Source organism: Orcinus orca, chromosome 1, assembly GCF_937001465.1.
Source record: "Orcinus orca chromosome 1, mOrcOrc1.1, whole genome shotgun sequence".
Lineage (NCBI taxonomy): Eukaryota > Metazoa > Chordata > Mammalia > Artiodactyla > Delphinidae > Orcinus > Orcinus orca.
In genome coordinates this window covers 54,249,126-54,270,073 of record NC_064559.1, presented here as the reverse complement: position 1 = coordinate 54,270,073, position 20,948 = coordinate 54,249,126, and the positions used below count along the sequence as shown (strand labels likewise).

The 20,948-nt window shown below is 45.0% G+C and overlaps 1 protein-coding gene across 5 annotated transcripts in view; it reads right to left on the bottom strand.

Moving 5' to 3' along the window:
- The window catches only part of ASTN1 (astrotactin 1), a 326,481-nt gene that overhangs the window by 23,216 nt on the left and 282,317 nt on the right, over nucleotides 1–20,948 (bottom strand). For all 5 annotated transcript variants that reach the window (XM_049715380.1, XM_049715388.1, XM_049715367.1 and 2 more), the window contains 4 exons: nucleotides 18,355–18,623; nucleotides 8,702–8,835; nucleotides 4,986–5,137; nucleotides 3,810–3,945 (listed from right to left, as the gene is read on the bottom strand). In XM_049715380.1, coding sequence (XP_049571337.1) covers nucleotides 3,810–3,945; nucleotides 4,986–5,137; nucleotides 8,702–8,835; nucleotides 18,355–18,623 — 691 coding nt within the window. The remainder of the gene's footprint in view (nucleotides 1–3,809; nucleotides 3,946–4,985; nucleotides 5,138–8,701; nucleotides 8,836–18,354; nucleotides 18,624–20,948) is intronic.

Genomic DNA, 20,948 nt, shown 5'->3' with positions numbered 1-20,948 from the left:
ACTTCTGGCTGCCCCTTCTCATCAGAGTCAGGAGATAGGAAGCCCTGTTTGTTGCCCAGGCACTGGCAAAGTCACAGGGCTGCTAGTGTGAGCCAGGCCCAGGGCTGCGGTTCTCACCTCTGTGCTCTCTTCCTTCACTGGTCCCTCCGCAACTGGGTGTCTGAGCCCACACTCCTGAGCCCGCCCCCCTGAGATCCAGACTGCCTGCTGTCCTGTCCTCTGTAAGACGGCCCTGCTTCATCTTTTCCCATCCGCCTCCCAGGGCCCCGAGCATCGCCTTGGGACTCCAGGTCAGGGCTGGCATCTTGCTACATGGGCTACATGATGCTGTCTGCCTGGATATTTACAAGCTTAGGGGTCACCTGCCCTAACTGTCTACGGTAGGTTCCAGCCACCTTTTGTAGCGCACCCTTATTTAACCTTGAACCTTTAATTTTTAGCAATTTCCCTGAGAAATGTCCTAAGCTTCAGGTACCAAAGTGGCTGTCAGATGGACGCTCTCTCTCAGTGCCTGGGATGCAGTTAATCCTCACCCCTTCCCGCTTGTCCCACTCCTCGGAGTTTGCTTTGTGCTCAATCCTGCTGTGAGTTCCCACTAACTCTATTGGATCTTGGGCTGGGATGAAATTGTGTGGGCTGTAATTAATTCTCATTATTCTCACCAGGCAATTAGTAAAAAAATTTAGGGTCCTAAGTCCTTACCATTTTTAATAGCAAAGCCCTTACGTTTATTAGGAAACGAAAGTCTTCCCACATCCTTCTAAGTAGAGAGGATGCCTGACCTAAAAACCCATCCTCAGCGGTCCCGGCTCCCTCGGTCTGGAGGGACCCTGAGGAGTGGTCAGATTATTTTTACTACTGAAGCAAGCCTGAGGAACACTCTACGCGTGTCATGTGGAAATGTCGTGTGCAGTTATTTCAGGAAGGTCCTCCGTTTACAGTCAGCAGCATCATTTCCACCCTGGACACTCTGAGCATAGTAAGAGGATTATAGCCGGAATTACTGGACAGAAGAGATAAGCCCTGCTCCCAATCCAGAGGGATAATGTGTAAGTCCATTCACTGTCCCATCCAAAGCTCCCGGGCCCTTTCCACCTCTGCCTGGCTGCTGGGACTGTTCAGCCTGTTGTTAGAGCCTGTGTGACGACATGTATATCGTGTGTGTGTGCGTGTGTGTGTGCGTGTGTGTGAACCAACGCAGCCCTGCTCTGGCTCCAGGGCTGATGTTTTAAAGGACTGAAACTTGAAGTGCATGGAGTATCCTTGGGCCTCCTGCCAGGGGGCTGACTGTCTCTGTCTGCGACTTTCACACTTGCCCCCTCCAGGTGTGGTGGTTCTACGGATGGCTCCAAATCCACTCCCTTTTTCTGAATTATCTGTTCGTTGTCTCATGCCCCCTAAGGCAGCGGCTCTGCTGTGAGCGCACGCTGTGGTGGGGTGTGGTAGGCTACAAGGCCGGGGAGTCACTTCCCCACTCTGGCCTCAGTTTCCTCATCTGTAAAATGAAGATAGAGTACCAGACACACTTTAAGATCTCTTTTAACCAGGGATTCTTAACTGTTTTTGTACAGTCGACCCTTCTCAGAATAATGCTTTTCCAATGCATTAAAGTGCATAGGATGACAAAGTAAGCCATCTATACTGAAAGGCCATTCTGCCTCCGTGGACCCTGGGTGAAGAGCCAGCTCTATGCTTGCACGTGAGTTATAAGATCATGCTCGATCCTTCCAGTAGCCTGGACTGGCTGGGGAGTGAGACGCAGATAAGAGAATGCAAACCTTGATTCAATTCTTAACCACCCGCCACACCCAGACAACAAGCTGTGTGATTTTGAGGAAGTTACTCAGTGTTGCTGAACCTCAGTTTCCTCATCTGTAAAATGGGAACAATAACCCTAATCTCACAGGGTCGGGGGTGGTGGTTCCCAGAAGCACCTACACGTAGTGAACCCTCCGTAAATGAAGGCTGCCTTCCTCCATATTACAGATAAGAAAACTTAGTTGCAGAAACGTTCAGTGTTCTGCTTAATCACTTAGTGGTTAGAAACAAAATCAGGTTTGGGGCCCATGTGTTCTCAACTCTTAACGCAGGGCTCCTGTCCTTGCACCAGGGACTGAAGCTCTGGTCCACTCGATGGCTCTGCAAGGAGGAACGTCTCTCCCAGACCCGCCTGAATGCTCTCTGCACATGATCTGCAGCGCCACCTAGTGGACATTGGCTGTTTTTCCCCTCTGCCCAGTGCACTGTCTCTTAATTTCTTCAGCAATCCATCTTGACAGAACGTTTGTGTTTTACAAGACTTAAGAGGGAGACACTAGAAGCTCACCTAGGATAGCAGAGTGGGAGAAGCCATCGGCCTCGGGTGTCTGTGAAATGTAGCCAGACCAAGGCCCATATGAGGAGGGTCCCAGAGTGGGTAAGGGCTGGCACTCCTAACGGACAACCATGCCAGCCTCGTGCTTGTAGGAACTTTGAAATTCCTAATTAACGTTTGTTACTTAGTGACAGGAATTAGTGGGCCCTCATTATAAATGGTAATTCCAGTTTCACTGAGTTTGAGGCATTTACAGCGGGTTAGGTGTTCCATGTTCCCAAATCTTTGTTCCTTTTACCTGTTCCCCTCCTAATGAAGGGCCAGACTGCCCAAATCTCAGGCCAGCTGATGAGAATCCTAAGTAGACTTTCCTTTGTCCTACTATTATCATTTATGTCTCTCTGTATTTTCCAACCCCTCCAGAATACCACTTGTCTTTATGTGTTTTACTTTCATCAGCCTGGCCCCTTGGTTACATCTCCTTCCTGTACTGAAGGTATTCAGCCTGAGCATCTAAGTTCATCTTGCAATCCATGCCACTCACATTTCTAGTGCTTTTCATCTTTGAACTCTTCCACTGTGGAAATGGAAACGATTTATTCCAGAAACCCTGACTCTGTTCCCGTGAGCTCATCTGTAAACTGTTAAATGCTTTTCATACTGATGGGGTCAAAGAGTCCCAGAACTACATCGCTATGAATTCTGCCTTCACCCCCCACCCCGTAATTTTCCCGTCACGACTTAGATTCCATCACTATCTCTCCTCTCTTGGTATCTTTTATGTCTGCTTCGCGAATACTTTACTGTTGTTCCCAGAGCACCGAGGGAAACGGGGAAGAGCACCAGAAAGAATAGAGCTGTTCCAAGTGCCACAATACAGGAGCTCGCTGTACTTTCTTTGAAGAAAGACCATCTCTCACCTCTATAAACTATCTATTTCAATGCCACTAGAGCAGAATTCTTGGTATTCTACTCCTTTCCTCCAAAACAAAATTAATCATCTCCTCTGACTTAACAGCATTCACTCTATTTTCCCAAGCTCACTTTCTTCTATCCCCTTTATTCACTATCTGCTTCTACCCTGCTGTCTACTCGCCGCTCACCCAGTGTGCCTTTTCCAACGTTATGCTTCCTACTGAAATTCTACACGACCTAATTCAGATGACGTCCTCTCTAGTTAGAAAGAATCACTTCTTTCTTTTCTACAACAGGTTCCCTGCTCTTTTACATCTAGCTTTAATTTCAATCTGCCTGATGTTAACGTTAGTTGTTTATATGTTGCAAACTAGGATGCAAACTAGGATGGGACTATATTATCTTTCTTGGTCCTCCCCCTCCAGTACCGAGAAGGTTCTCTATAATGCTGATTGAGACAAGACTTGAGACACTCATGTTTTTCGAAGTCTCTAAAGGAACTCAAGTAGCTAAAAGGAACAAGCTAAAAGTCTGGGGGCATTCAGGGTAAGGAATAACTAGACAGGTGTCTGTCACTCACATGTAGATGGTGTCAGGTTCCAGGCATTGTATGATCAGAGAGATGGTGGTGAGCTGCTTGTCCGGGACCTGAGAGGGCATCGCACAAGGAGACTTCGCTCCGGAGATGATGTCGTCAACAAAGCTCAGCACCGTTTCTGCCCAGAGGGGAAGGAATGGAAAAGGCATGAGAAACAGGGATGGCCAAGCAACACCGGGTTGGGACTGACTCCGTTAGAACTTAACATTAAAATCACTCGGTCCCTGGTCTTCTCATCTTCCTAGTAGGGCAAAGAGACCCAGAAGGAATGGTCTTTGCTGTTTCATATTTCATCAGTTTGGAGCCATCTGTCCAGAGTTAGCTGAGACAACCAAGGCAAGATGTACGTAGCACATCTGCGAGCTCTTTCATGACATGTTCTTGGCTTGGGCAGAAAACCTTTGTTCTGGTCAATGGTCATTGCCAGACCTTTGCAGTACCTGTGTGCATCAGGAAAGAGCCTCGGAAGAAGCCGTAGCCAGCTCTCCACGCCCAAAGGCAGTGCATGTGTTTCCAAGCCACAGTGATAGTTTCACCAGAAGCTATTTACCCTGCACTACACTGTGGATGCTACCACCCTGCTGGTGCCCATCCTCATGCGTCAGTTTTAGGAATGATTTACGTTCACCTTTCCCTATGTGTAGACAGTGAAATACTAAGGCATGAAACATCTTTCATGGGGTGTTTCCACTCCTTTAAGACATCTCTCTTCTAGCTGTACCTGGCAGAAGCAAGGTTTGCTTTAGGACAAGACATGGGGTAATAAGCACATCTGTTTCTACATGCTTTTGCCTGGATGGGGTGGGGAGTTGGGGTTATTAGCAAAGAAACTTTGTTCTGTAATCATGGCAGTGGTTAACACAGAATTGTTTCCTAATTATGGGCTAGGATAACTAGTGTACTGTATTGTTGTTTCTTTGTGTGCCTAGAGACAATGAAATGGACACCTCTTTCATAAGCAAAAACAAAATTAAAACAAGACTTTGTCAGATGCTCACCACGCAAAAACTCTCAAATGGAAAGGATGGCCGCTGCTTCTCCCTGCTCCTCCTACGTTGCCTGGGGACCCAGGGCAAAGCCAGGAGGCAGGACATTTTCCTTTTCTTTTCTCTTTGCCACCCTGGATCAAGATGAGCCTGTGAAGTGGGAGATGCTCACCTGTCTCCACCTTGGAGTGGTCCATCCTGTCGGTGACCTTTTCTTGACGGATGAGGTAATCTACAATCTGCACCCCGATTGGAGGCTCTGAGTGTTCCCATTCCAGGACCACGAGGGTGCTGCTGGGCTCATGAACCGTGGAGAGTCTGAGCCTGAGTGCAGACAGCAAGAAACATGAAATGGGGGCCCAGCCCCAATACCACTACTGGCCACCTTCTCAATTATTATTATAGCGTAAACTCTTTTTTCTAACCTTTCTTAACCAACCACTAGGATGATTTCTTTGAGGGTGTGTCTCCTTCACTGTAAAATAAAGATTCTTGAAGATCCTTAAAGTCTATATATTGTTCATCTAAGTGCCTGTCACAAATTGGGAACTCAACATGTATTTGTAAATAAATAAATAAGCAGGTGAGTCAAAGATGAATGGATGCCTGCATTTTACAGGGTCAGTGGATAGGGCCTTTGGAGTAGCACTTTATAGGGCTTGAAAATGTAATTTCTGGGTTTGCTCTTGAAAAATAAGAAAATGTGCCTATAAGGCTCATACCAAGGCCCACTAAAGGTGATGTCTGGGAGAGCTCTGCATTAAGGACAGTCAGCTCAGCTTCGAGAACATTACAGGATTGCCCTGCTGGCGGAACCCTGGCTTCCCCTCTTGCTACGGGTATTAACATGCGCTCAGTTTGCAGGTAATGCTCATAGGGGGCTTTACTGGGCCAGAGAAAGTTGGACACGTGTCAAGTTCTCCTCAGGGCGTTGTCCTACGTCTGCACACTCAGGTTCTGATTTCAGTTTCTGTCTTTACTCTTGGGTTTCTATGAATATCCTGATTCCAGACTCTATAGTCTTTCCTTGCTTTTCCCAATTCATTGTCTCCTTGTGTCATGTAAATTGTCCATTTTGACCACTCTGCCATCTCATAACTCTTTATACTTGTAGAGACTCAATAAACACTATTGTAGAGACTCAAACACTATTAACATTCATTGGCATGGATCTTCTGATCCAAGAGGTTTCAACTCTCTGCCTTGTTCTGACATCATGTGTGTGTGTTACGTTTCCCACTTGCTTCTTGTCCCGTTTCTTCCTAGACCACTGGCTTTAGGGAGTTTTCCCTGTTTGTCTCACGCCAGTCTCCCTCCCTTACGTGAGTCTCTGCCATTCATTCCCAACCTTCGCTCCCATATCTCATGACCACCCATAATCCTGGTGCTCTAGCCTCCACTCAGCTCACCAGATGTGTCACTGGTCTCAAGGATCCCCAGGCAAGGTACTGTGGATGGATCCCATCAAAGCAATGCTCAATTTCAATTCAACGAATACTTATTAAGCACCCACTACTTATAAGAATGTGCTCGGTGCTGAAGAGGCACTGGTGCAGAAGCCAACTCCAACCCCTTCTTTTATGGAGTGGTCACTAGACCAACATACAAATTATGCATGGGATTGTAATAATGTGTGATAAGAACTTTAACAAGACATCATGGGAAGCTGTGGGAGCAACAGTAAGGAATTCAACTGGTGGGAAAATAACACAAACCACATGCTCTTTAGTGGCTTACTATGAAGGAGTGCATAGTTTGCATATGACATTAAAGATGGAAAACACCCAAAACAGTGCAGATATTCATTAATTAGAATCATATGCAGAGGGCTATTTTGAAGAAAAAAGCATTAGGGAGCTTAAGTAAGTAACTAAGCCTTACTGAGAACTCAGATTCCATGAAAACATGGACTGAGGCTGGCCTCTACTGAGAAATAGGAGTGTGTATGATTTAAACAGGCTTGTGTAAAACTAGAGTGCATTCCTATATCCAACTACCGATAAAAATTCAAGAAATTATGGTTTGCTGCTGGAAGAAGTGATTAGAGTTGACAAGAAAAGTGAAGTCCTTTGTAGATGTTCCTGTTTATGGAAATTTAGCCCAATGAGATCTCTTTTGCTATGACATTTAGTAAATGCAGATTTTGAAATGAAGTCAGCCCGAGGACACCAATGGCTAGATCTGGCATCCACCTGATTTAGTGTTGTGTGTCAAAGGTAGCTCTCTTAGCTGGTGAATCAGTCTACAAGCACCATCTTCTAGAGTTCCCTTTCTGCCAAAAGAAAGACCTTTTACTAATAATGAGCTTGACTCCCTTTTGAGCTGAGAGATCTAAGTCATGGCTGTAAAGAGCAAGAAGCCAATGGTTGGCGTGTCTAAAATGGCCCACATAGAGAAGGCCTGTAGACAAAAGAAGACATTGGCTTGTGATGACCCTGTACCACTGTGTTCTCCTCTTTCTCAATGTTCTTCCTGCTCAGTCCTGGCCCTTTAAGGCCCACCCACACTTTCACGGAACAGACCAGATAGCAGTATGCACACAGACCAGCCTCTCACTTGCTGGTTTCCTCCTGCCATTTGGCTCCTGCTTACTCAGCCCTCCAGTCACTGCGTCAGGATCCTCCCTTTGGGCTCTCTTTGCCTTACCAATCCAGGCTCCTCCAGCTCGTCCTACCATCCCTCTTTATTAGACACAACATTTCTGTGCTTCACGCCCATGGCAGATGCCACATTCGAGGCCAACAGGGTTTCCTGCCCTTTACGTGAGTTCAACCAGTTCTGTTCAGCCTTCCTCTGAGTGTATGAAAACTGGACACGTTCATTTTCAGCCACCTTTGCAGCCCTCTGTACTTTGTTCACCCCTCAAATGCAGATGCCCCTTAATGCACATCCCTGACCCTCTGCTCTTCCCAGATGACAGTCATTCTGGAGCATCCTTTCTCATAGCTGCGGTTCCGTTTCTCATTTCTTTGGGGCTGAGTTCAATCTTCTTATCTCGAGTGTTTACTTTGCTATAGAGCTCCAGATCATCTTTCCTCATGACCGCTGACTATCTCTATAGGACTGCCCCACTATAATTCTCAGGCAGGTCCAAAGGGAACCAACCTCCCCCTCGAACCTGCTTATCCTGGGACGCTTCTTTTCTCAGCTGTAGCCTGTTCATCGTCCCAGCCACTGAGGTCGTAAGTTTTAAGTCCATTCTCCACTTTTCCTTCCTTCTCACTCCCACAGTCAGTCAGTCACCAAACCCTGCTGGTTCTACCCAAAGTCATCTCTGAGTTGTATCCTCTGTGTACTATACTATTATGGTTAAGATCATGGTCTCTTACCTATGGCCCTGCTTCCTGTTCTATGACCGTGGAAAAACTATTCAGTCCATCTGAATCCACTTCCCTGTCTATTAAAGGGGGTGGTGGTGGTGATAACAGTACCTAACTGCTTCACACTGTGCCCGACACCCAGTAAGTGTGTTGCTGTCCTGGGTCTTATTACTGACCTCTATCTTCCTCCATGGCAACATTACATTTACCCCTCTTTTCTTCTAGCCATGCTGTCCTGCTTTCTCCACCTTTGGGGAGAAATTCAAGTGCTATGTCCTTTATGAAGCCTTCACTATTCTTCAAATTCAGACTTGACTGTTCCCTTTTCACACTGTCTTTAAATGTCTCATATAACTCTTATCCTATCATTTCTGCTACCGTTAAATTGGTTCACTTGCCTCCCTAGAAGACTGAAAGCACCCCTAAGGCAGGTACTGCACCGTATTTTTCTTTCTGTTCCCCATTACCCAGCCCATTGCTTGGAAAAGAGTAGACACTCTTTAACATATGTTTGCAGAATAATGGTGAGGCACACAAGCAAGAGAAAGGCCGAGAAAGGGAATCGTACACGGGCTGTGGGAGAGGCGCACAGGCAGGGAGTCCATCAGTTCCGAAAGCAGTGGGGTCACATCGACACCAGTCCTCGATGACATCTCCGGTCCCGGAGCACCAGAGGGAGCTCATGGTGGCCTCCAGCAAGAGCTGCAAGAGAGGGCAGAGAAAAGAGTAAGCATCAGGGAGCCGGGGCTGGGTCCCCAGAGTAATGAGACAGAGCATCAGGGCTCTGCTTGGCCCTAAATAACTCCAGTCAGCAGCCTGTAGCACCACGTCTCCATTTACTTCTACCCCAGAAGAGTGTTTCTGGGAAGCCTGGACCCTGTAGGACCCCATAGGGTGTCTCTGTCTCATTAGCATAATAGTTCATCCCTGTGGTTGAGGGCTGTCATCTTGGAATCAAGTCTGATTCCACCTCGCATCTCCCTCCCTCCCATTCCGCACCATCATTCCACACCTAGGGCTCTAGAGACATGACCTCTTCCCCATATGCTCAGCAGGGCCAGTCTTGACCACTCTCCCCCGGGCCAGAGGCACTCAGCCTTTTCTCAGATGCCTCTCCGAGCATCCTTCTCTGCACTCTTCACCCTGCCCCAGTATTTCCTCTGCATTCCTTCAGCAGGCTTGGTATCTCACTTACAATACTTATGCAGTTCTGCTTTGGGTTGTGATTATGCATTAGACCTCTCTTTCCTCGTAGAAGGTAGAAACCACGTGACACACAGGCTAAGAGCTGTGCTCTGGGGCAGTCCCTCTAGGTGAGAACTCCAGCTCTGACAACCACTGCCATGTGACCTTGGGCAAATTACATAAACTCAGGCTCCTCAATGGTAAAGTAGGACAAAAACAGCACTTTCCTTATAAGGATGTTGTGACAATTAGATGAAATAAATACATGCCAAAGGGCATGGCATAGTGCCTATGCTATGCACACATTAGTTGTATATAAATAGTACATGTTAGCCATCAATAAATAACAGCAATTGTCTTTGAATGACAGGGTTGCGTCTTGTGTGGAAGCTTGTTAATAACATAGAACCTAGAGTAATTCTTTACATACAGTGGTTTCACAGCAGATATTCACTATTCAATTAAAGGACAACAAGATAAAATTAGATCACTGAGGGAAGAGAACTTATGAGAGGGGCAAGTCCCTGGTGAGGAACTGGGTCCTGACAGGCACTGAGCCCTGTGTGAGGCCCTGCTGCCTCAACCCCAGCCCAGGGTGGGGGAGAGCCTGAGACAGCCGCAGGGCAAGCTCAGGGCTTTCTCTCCAGGTCAACTCAACCTCTGCAGCCTCTGCTTTTCCTCTGATTCTCTTCCCTCTGTTTCATCCTCACCACACCCACACATAATGGATAAATTAGAGAACCGAAACAGCTATCCTGGAAAGTTCTAGGCCAAACAATTAAAAGAAAGAACAAAAGAGAAGACGATAAGAAAAAGAAGAGATAATCCTACAAAAATCAACATGTCCAAGTCCAAAGCCAGTATCCTATGTCCCATCCATCCCAGGTTAGAAGAGATGACATAAAGCCCATACTGACCCCCCCCCTGGATTGGGAGCCTCAAGGGAGCAGGGATTCTCGGTTATCACTAGGATTTGTGTAGAGCTTTAGAATTTACAAAGCCCTTAATTTATTTTTTTCCCTATTTTTTTTTAAACATCTTTATTGGAGTATAATGGCTTTACAATGGCGTGCTAGTTTCTGCTGGATAACAAAGTGAATCAGCTATACATATACATACATCCCCATATCTCCTCCCTCTTGCATCTCCCTCCCACCCTCCCTATCCCACCCCTCTAGGTGGTCACAAAGCACCCAGCTGATCTCCCTGTGCTATGTGGCAGCTTCCCACTAGCTATCTATTTTACGTTTGGTAGTGTATATATGTCCATGACACTCTCTCACTTCATCCCAGCTTACCCTTCCCCCTCCCCATGTCCTCAAGTCCATTCTCTACATCTGCATCTTTATTCCTCTCCTGCCCCTAGGTTCATCAGAACCAATTTTTATTTTAGATTCCATATATATGTGTTAGCATACAGTATTTGTTTTTCTCTTTCTGACTTACTTCACTCTGTATGACAGTCTCTAGGTCCATCCACCTCACTATAAATAACTCAATTTCGTTTTCTTTTTATGGCTAATATTCCATTGTATACATGTGCCACATCTTCTTTATCCATTCATCTGTCAGTGGACACTTAGGTTGCTTCCATGTCTTGGCTACTGTAAATAGAGCTGCAATGAACGCTGTGGTACATGACTCTTTTTGAATTATGGCTTTCTCAGGGTATATGCCCAGTAGTGGGATTGCTGGGTCGTATGGTAGTTCTATTTTTAGTTTTTTAAGGAATCTCCATACTGTTCTCCATAGTGGCTGTATCAATTCACATTCCCACCAGCAGTGCAGGAGGGTTCCCTTTTCTCCACACCCTCTCTAGCATTTATTGTTTGTAGATTTTTTTATGATGGTCATTCTGACTGGTGTGAGATGATACCTCATCAGAGTTTTGATTTGCATTTCTCTAATAAATTAGTGATGTTGAGCATCCTTTCATGTGTTTATTGGCAATCTGTATATCTTCTTTGGAGAAATGTCTATTTAGGTCTTCTGCCCATTTTTGGATTGGGTTGTTTGTTATTTTGTTATTGAGCTGCATGAGCTGCTTATAAATTGTGGAGATTAATCCTTTGTCAGTTGCTTCATTTGCAAATATTTTCTCCCATTCTGAGGGTTGTCTTTTTGTCTCATTTATGGCTTCCTTTGCTGTGTAAAAGCTTTTAAGTTTCATTAGGTCCCATCTGTTTATTTTTGTTATTATTTCCATTTCTCTAGGAGGTGGGTCAAAAAGGATCTTGCTGTGATGTATGTCATAGAGTGTTCTGCCTATGTTTTCCTCTAAGAGTTTTACAGTGTCTGACCTTACATTTAGGTCTTTAATACATTTTGAGTTTATTTTTGTGTATGGTGTTAGGGAGTGTTCTAATTTCATTCTTTTTCATGTAGCTGTCCAGTTTTCCCAGCACCATTTATTGAAGAGGCTGTCTTTTCTCCATTGTATACTCTTGCCTCTTTTATCAAAGATAAGGTGACCATACGTATGTGGGTTTATCTAGGGCTTTCTATCCTGTTCCACTGATCTATATTTCTGTTTTTGTGCCAGTACCATACTGTCTTGATTACTGTAGCTTTGTAGTATAGTCTGAAGTCAGGGAGCCTGATTCCTCCAGCTCCATTTTTCTTTCTCAAGATTGCTTTGGCTATTTGGGGTCTTTTGTGTTTCCATACAAATTGTGAAATTTTTTGTTCTAGTTCTATGAAAAATGCCACTGGTAGTTTGATAGGGATTGCACTGAATCTGCAGATTGCTTTGGGTAGTATAGTCATTTTCACAATGTTGATTCTTCCAATCCAAGAACATGGTATATCTCTCCATCTGTTTGTATCTTCTTTAATTTCCATCATCAGTGTCTTATAGTTTTCTGCATATAGGTCTTTTGTCAAAGGAGAAGTAACAACTGACATTGCAGAAATACAAAGGCTCAGGAGAGATTACTACAAGCAACTATATGCCAATAAAAATGGACAACCTGGAAGAAATGGACAAATTCTTAGAAAAGCACAACTTCCCGAGACTGAACTAGGAAGAAATAGAAAATATAAACAAACCAATCACAAGCACTGAAATTGAGACTGTGATGAAAAATCCTCCAACAAACAAAAGCCCAGGAGCAGACGGATTCACAGGCAAATTCTATCAAACATTTAGAGAAGAGCAAACACCCATCCTTCTCAAACTCTTCCAAAATATAGCAGAGGGAGGAACACTCCCAAAATCATTCTACAAGGCCACCATCACCTTGATACCAAAACCAGACAAAGATGTCACAAAAAAAGAAAACTACAGACCAATATCACTGATGAACCTAGATGCAAAAATCCTCAACAAAATACTAGCAAACAGAATCCAACAGCACATTAAAAGGATCATACACCATGATCAAGTGGGGTTTATCCCAGGAAAGCAAGGATTCTTCAATATACACAAATCAATCAATGTGATACACCATATTAACAAACTGAAGGAGAAAAAACATATGATCATCTCAATAGTTGCAGAAAAAGCTTTCAACAAAATTCAACACCCATGTATGGTAAAAACTCTCCAGAAAGTAGGCATAGAGGGAACTTACCTCAACATAATAAAGGCCATATATGACAAACCCACAGCCAACATCGTTCTCAGTGTTGAAAAACTGAATCCATTTCTACTAAGATCAGGAGCAAGACATGGTTGCCCACTCTCACCACTCTTATTCAACATAGTTTTGGAAGTTTAACCACAGCAATCAGAGAAGAAAAAGAAATAAAAAGAATCCAAATCAGAAAAGAAGAAGTAAAACTGTCACTGTTTGCACATGATATGATACTGTACATAGAGAATCCCAAAGATGTTACCAGAAAACTACTAGAGCTAGTCAATGAATTTGGTAAAGTAGCAGGATATAAAATTAATGCACAGAAATCTCTTGCATTCCTATACACTAATGATGAAAAATCTGAAAGAGAAATTAAGGAAACACTCTCATTTACCATTGCAACAAAAAGAATAAAATACCTAGGAATAAACCTACCGAAGGAGACAAAGCCCTTTAAATGCTAACACTTTTGTAAGGGAGTAGACCCTATGGAGCCTTCTGGGGGCAGACCCTTCCCCCATACCTCTGCTTTAGCTCCTCTCTGAAGTGCCTAGATAATAGCATCTGATGCACATTTCCTGAGTTGTTTTACAGATGTGAAACCCCCCCCAGCAAATGGACGATGTTAACTACTTGATGACCATGAGCAAGTAGCCCTCAGGCCTCCTGGAGCCTAAGGACTGATAATGTTAACCCCTGCGACACTGGCCTGTTACCACACCATCAGCCAATCAGAGAACTGTGCACAAGGTGATCACACACTCTGCAACCCCTCTCCCTCACCTGGGCTTTAAAATTGTTTTCCTGAAAGCCTTTGGGGAGTTTGGGGTTTTAGAGCACAAGCCACCTGTCCTCCTTGTATTGGCACCTTTACAATAAACGCTGCATTTTCCTTCACCACAATCTGGTGTCAGTAGATTGGCTTTACTGTGCGTGGGTGAGCAGACCCGAGTTTGGTTCAGTAACACTTTAATTTGAGCTCCATGTTAGACAGTTGTCATGATTCACAGTGGAGGACACTTAGAGTCCAAAAGGTTAGGTAACTTGCTCACGGTCACAGGTTAGTAAATGGGTAACAGGACGGATTTTACATCTCAGGCTTGATGGAAACATCAAGCTCTCTTGATTAACATAGTATCCACCAGCTCCCAAGATGAATACCAGTTCACAGTAGGTGCTCACTTTATGCTTTACCTGACTAAACCAAATTCAAATCAAAAGGTGTATTTTCTTTAACTAGGAAAACAGACATCCTTTGAGATGAGCAGAATAAAGAAGACATCATGGCTGCTGCCCTACAGTCTTCAATCAACTATTATTGGCTAAGTACCTGTAGGAATGATTTCCTGTCCTAAGCATTAAGGATACAGTGCATAAGATATATATGGCCCCTGCTTGCATTAAGTCTTACAGCTAAATAATAAACAAACAAAAGTTATATAAATAACCAGAACTGTGATAAGGGCTCCAGAAAAGGGTGAAATGGTGGCAGAAGGGACAAGGAGGGGGCCAATTTCACAGAGGAGTTTGGGAAGGCCTCCATGAGCTTGGAGGGATAGGTCAAGAGTAATCCGGTCACAAAGCTTGGGGAAGTATTCCAGGTAGAAAAACCAATATTAAGAAGACTTTAGCCTGCAAGAAACTTGACTTCTAAAATCAACTGAGAAAAAGTTCATCTTGCTGTAAGAGACAGAGCGGGGGCAGGGGCAAAGAGATGCTAAGAAAGTGAGAGGGTGGCAGGCTGATTACAAAGTCCTTAGGACACCATGTGGGGGTGGGTGTCACATTCTAAGAGCAACAGGAAACCATCAAAGTGTTTCAAACAGGGGAGCAACCTGATCAGATTTTCCTTCCAAAGTTATTGATGACAATACCTATGATGACAAACATTCTAAATGCCATTTCAGACCATTCGCTGAGAGTTCCTACTCTCTAGATCCTGGGCGAGAGGTAACTGTGTAGGTAGGATGAGGGTACAAGAGAGGAAACAAGAAGGAACGCTTTGGGAAAGGAAGAGAAAGGAAAACTACATTTTTCTTAGTACCTACAATGTGCCAGGCATTCCACAGGAATCCTTGTTTGTTATTAGATTTAATCCTGATTCCAGAAAAGAAATCGAATTTTCCAATTTTTATTATTTTTCTCTAAGGAAAGCAGCTGAACTTTTTTTTAGTATATAAATTTATTTATTTTATTTATTTTTATTTTTGGCTGCATTGGGTCTTCGTTGCTACGCGTAGGTTTTCTCTAGTTGTGGCGAGTGGGGGCTACTCTTCCTTGCTGTGCGTGGGCTTCTTACCGTGGTGGCTTCTCTTGTTGTGGAGCACAGGCTCTAGGCACACAGGCTTCAGTAGCTGTGGCACACGGGCTCAGTAGTTGTGGCTTGTGGGCTCTAGAGCGCAGGTTCAGTAGTTGTGGAGCACAGGCTTAGTTGCTCCGAGGCATGTGGGATCTTTCCGGGTCAGGGCTCAAACCCCACGTCCCCTGCATTGGCAGGCAGATTCTTAACCACTGCACCACCAGGGAAGTCCAAGGAGCTGAACTTTCAAGCCAAGTTCATCTATCCATTCATTTGTCCATTTATTCATCACTTCATTCATTCTGCAGAATGCCAACTATGTGTGACCACTGCTGGGCACTGGGATTCCATAGAAGAGAAAGTTTCTCACAGTCTAGAGGAGAGTGAACAACTATATAAACACTAGGATAGTAGGTGATGCATGCTTAAAAGATGTATGCACATATACAGTGGGAGCTACACGAAGGCACATCGGGTTGGCCTGGGAGTGTAAGGGAGAGTCATGTTTGAGCTGAAACTTGGAAGTAACAGTTAAGAGTTTGCCAGTGGCAGTCATGTGGGAAAAGGCACTTCCGGGAGAAAGAGTTGCAGGTCTGAAGGGCCAGATGCATGGGAGAAAACGCGTTTTGTTTAAGGAGGTACAAGCGTTAAATTTTGGAGGATAAAGCATAAAGTATAGAGTGGGTACAGACTAACCATGTAAGCGAAGACAAAATCGGAGCGTGAACTGCCCTTGTAATGATGTAAGGACTTTAGATTTATTCAATAGATGCTGCAGAGCCACCGAATTACCTTGCTGCTATATGATCAGAAGTTCATATCAGCCTTAAGACTAATTAGTCAGATGACTCTGACTGGTCTAACAGGGAAACCAGTAAGAAGGTACTGTAACAAGAAGATGGTGGCCTGATATTACAATAGATGACTGAAATAGTTAGGCTGTGACAGGGGGTATAATAAAAAGAGGACGGACTTGAGATATTTGTGGCCCTAGATGATGGATTAGATGTTAGGGACAAGAAAGGTCTAGGAAGCATCCTTGGTCTCCAGTTTGGGCAACTTGGTAGAAAAGAATGCCGTTCACTGAAGTGGAAGCACAAGCAGGTATAGTTTAGGGTGGAAGGTGGTGACTTCAAGTTTGTTGGGTTTGACACACCTGGTTTGTCATATGGTTTGATCTACTTGTTTCTAAATTGCAATCATAGACTAGACTGAAATATGGCATCAGAGATTATTTAGTCCGACAGAAGGAAGACAGTGAGGCCAAGAGGTTGGAAAACTGGCCTGAAGATCTACCAGACAGGTAGGGATAGGAACACAGCGAGTTACTAATGCCAGGACTTAGCTCCCCTCCACTGGTCCTTTGCTTCATCACTCCTCATCTCTATTCCTTCGTAGAAAGGGCACAATTAGAAAGAAAAGCAGAGGAGTGGAGGGAATGGTGGACACAGACAATGTCTAAGGAAGAAGAGAGAAGATATGGTGACTGAACTCCTTCTCTGGCCACCTTTCTATGTGTTTAGAAATTAAAGGTTCAAAATATGGCCAGATGGGAGGTATCTCTCAACCACTCTCCTAAGACCAGTGCAGGGAGACAGAGGGGGGCTAAATTCTGGCAAGCAGGGGATCCAGAAAGGGGCGATGCTACAGACAAAACTTCCTTCAGCTTCCTCATTCTGCTGGTACTGGCCTGACAGGAAGCAGGGGCTCCAGGCCCCCCTCTCCCGCCAAGCTCTTCCCTGTCTGCAGCTTCGCATGCCCTGTCCCATAGGATGGTTCTATGCGTGAGCTCCCTGATTTCTGCTGCTCCCAGGCAAGTGCACAGGAGCTCCTGGGGTGCTCAGAGAAGCAGCCTTGGGTGCTCACAGAAGACAGAGTGGGACATGTAAGGGGAGGGCTGGGCATTGGATTAAAAGCACTGCAGTTTTGGGGTTTCCATGGTGACACAAGCCCCTCCTTCTCATCATCCTTTCAAGCCCACCTCCAGTGCTCTCTTCTCTCCCACTTCTCTTCCCATAGTCTCTTCTAACAGAGTGAAGAGAAATTTTCAGGCCAAAGGAACAACTTATCTTTTTTGTTCCTGTGAAAAACCTTATTTTCAAACACTCAATGAAGTATCTGTAGCAGAGGCAGAGAGGAGAGAGAAACACACACACATGCAAAATCCCTCCTGTTGGTGTGAGCATCACCTATGAAACAAACTGTGATGCACCAGGTGTTCCTTGAAAGAGAAAAGAGAAAGCAATTATCACCCCACCTGGAGAGACACACCTCTCAGGCAGGCAAGCAGCTCACTGCTGTGACTCTACTATATCTTTTCCCCAAAGTGGCTCTGCCTAGTCTCAGAAGTCCCCCACCCTGAGCTTTTGTGTTTTCTATTTTTGTCATTGTTGCCGTTGTTGTCTGTGTTTTGACCCACTCTGTTCTTAACGTCCTTGAGAAGATCAGAGAGCTAGGAAATGAGGTAAGTCACTGCCTCTGCTGCATTTATTTAGCTTACCCTTTTGGGTCCATTCATTTCCTGCTAGCACCTTGGGAAAGGGAGGGGCAGAGGAAAAAGAGGAGTGGCTGGGAAATGTCGTGACCCAGCTGCATAATATAAGGCAGGAAGATCTGCATGGACGTGGAGTTTTGTTCTTAAGAGTCAGAGTGATGGGCAGAAAACCAACCCCCTCCAGACTAAGGTGGGCAGATCCTTCCCTTGGGGATCTGCACCTAATGTGCTCCTTCTAGCCTAGCTGACCCAGTCCTGGATCAGTTAGGGGAGCGGGCCCACCTGCCGGGCCAACAAGGGGGTGGTACTGCTGAGTCCCCTCCCACGACCACCCCCTGAGGCTTTCTGAACGAAGCTTTGGTGACTGCGATTGCTATGCCCCCTTATCTCCCTTCCTCCTTCCAGCCCTCGTTGCTCAAAGACCTGTACAAATGCCAAGCGGTAACTCCTGAGTCATCACCATGGGTGTTGCAGATGCATTGATTTGATTTAATATGCAAAAATGCAAATCTAAGCAAATTAGGTGGCTGGAGTAGTTAAATGAAAAGGCTCACTCTCCGTATTGTAGCGTTGAGCTCAGCTGACCCTGTCACCCCCTCAGGCCATTTGGAAAGCCCTTTGTTGCTGCTGACGCCACCTTGAACCCCGAGTCCCAGGCCTCTTACCCTCTGCGTCTGGTTGTTGGTGACCAGTTCATAGATGGGGGCTGCTCTGGTCACCTCCAGCAGAACTGGCTCGGCAGGGGTGTCGGGGCTGGATGTCACGTGACACAGGGGGCAGGACGAGGGGCACCGTCCCTTGCTCTGGCACTCCATGCGGACTCCAGCCGCCATGCGCTTGGTGCCAGACTCTGACAAGCTGGCAATGTATTCTGGGAATGTCAGCACCTTGGGGTCTCTTTCCCGCTCCTCTGACTCGTCGGATGGGGAGTTGCCTGGCAGACACAAAATAAAAAGGAACAGTGAGGGGGGTGAAAGAGCAGGGACTTGCATGGCCTCGTGGCCCCTGAGTGCTAGACTCAAGTCCTTGAGAGGTCAGAAAATGACTCTGAGGGGGTAAGAATGTGCTGCTGTTATCCCACTCAATGTGGGGAACCCATCCTCCCAGAAACCCACACAGCTGGAAATGACCCTTCCAAGCGTGAGACCAGGTTTTCTCCCTTTCTGAGAATCATCAGCGCCACGGATCCTTTCAGATGGATGCTTCTGCTGTATCTGTGCTGGATTTATGGCTGTCGTCAATAATACAAACAATAATAGCAGTGATTATTCTATGAATCATTTTCTTCACCCAAAAATGAAGATATTAATAATACCTACCTCTAGCATTGGTTATAAATAGCCAACTATTTTTAGAGCACCAAACACAATGGCTAGTGCATGTTGAAGCACCATCATCATAGTTTCAATCATAACTATCAGTAAGATGTATCAAGTCTGTACACTGAAAGTGAGATCTGTTAAAGATCTCCCTTAACCCCTATAACAACTCTCCGCATGAGTTCTATCATTACACCCATTTTATAGATGAGGAAAGTGAGGCCAAGAGCCTCAAGATCACACAGCTAGTATATAGTGAGATCTGAAATTTAAATCCAGTCTTGTCTGATCCTAAAGCCGTTAAGTCAGAGGGAATAACAGGACTTCTCTGCTTCATTATTAATCAATGTATTAAAGATACAGAAGGAAGTTTGACTTTTTCAAAAAGATTTGCACTACAAAGCCTGAAAGATGGGTCCACATTGCCCTTGATTGATGAGTAAAAGGTATTTGGGGAAGCTCTTGCTTTATTTTTGGTGACAAACATTGGAAATGCTTACCAGAAGAGTTCTTCCCTATGGAAGAAAGCATTGCTTGACATTTCTCTTCCAAGCCTTCATAATTTTTCATTTAATTTATTAAGTCTAAAGAAAGGTGGAAGTAGAATCTGCTAACAAAAAGCTTTGGGTTCCTTAGGAGATCCCTGGTCCTTTGTGCACAGTTGTATGCCCGAACATGAAACAATTTCAGGGAGATGGCTGGGCTTTTGGAAACAACAGGCAGACACAGAATGTTCCTTCTGGTTCTCAGGCTCATCAAGAGTGCCGAGCTTGAGGGACCATATCTTTGGGGAAACTGGTTGGAAGGATTTGCAAAGTGGTTCTAGAAGGTAATTGTGAGATATGACTTCATAGCAGAGTTCCCTCTGATGGGGCTCAGGGAGCACTGTTATTCTCCCCTTGTTCGCGATGTAATGTAAGACCGTTTGGAAGTGTCCAGGGGCATTTCAGCACTGTTGTTTCCCACATGAGCATCATCACTGTGCAGATGAGACATTTTTACCAGCAGCTCCATAGACACCAGATTCCTTCTGTGTGCAAAGGCAAAGGCTCACTTAGAAACTATAAATATGGAATATAATTTCACACGTGCCTTTTGTTTAATAACGGATCAAAGATTGAGCTCAAGCCCTTGCTAGGTTATAAGAGAACTGCATAACAGCACACACCAAAACCAAGAATGATGGCCTCCAATAGGAAGTCCAGAAGCCCACACCAGCTAGCCCCAGAGTCAACTCCAAGCCACATGTACATCTTGATTGACATTCAGGCTCATGAAACTCAGTGAACCCCACTGGGAGGGTTCGTAAAGCGGCCACGACCTGGCAGGACTCTCCTCACCCAGCCCCTGGCCAGGCCTCCAATCTTCTTCAACAGGCTGTATGAACTGGGCTGTGATAAGTAGGGGTGGGGTGAGAGCTTTGCAACTATGATGTGATTTCTAGAAAAACAGGCCCTCGTTCATTGAGGAAGTAAATGAAAAAAAAAAAAATCAGTAAAGAGACCATGCTTCTTTTCAAGATAAGATTTAAAACATTTCACTGTGCAAGCCTTGCCGGGGAGCTGGAGGGTCTCTTGCTGGCCCTCCTGACCCTCACAATCATTTCATTATCCATCCACATGTCATCTCAACCTCCTGGTTGAGAAAGTATTCAACAAAGAGGCTGCGAGAAGCATTTCTATGAAATGACCACGAGATGGTGATATCAGCTCTAAAATGGCTTCTGTGAGAGGAAAGAAAAGGCGTGATCAATCCGGTGTGGCCACTGTGGTACCACAGAAAATAAACTTACGGAAAAATAACACCTGGCTACTTTAAAAAAAAAAAAAAAGTCATGGTACAATTTCCTTTCAATCAAATAATAAAAAGCTGAGTAAAACAAATCCATAAAACTTATCCTAAGGAGAAAAATATAGAGTGAGAGACATAATTGTGAGAGA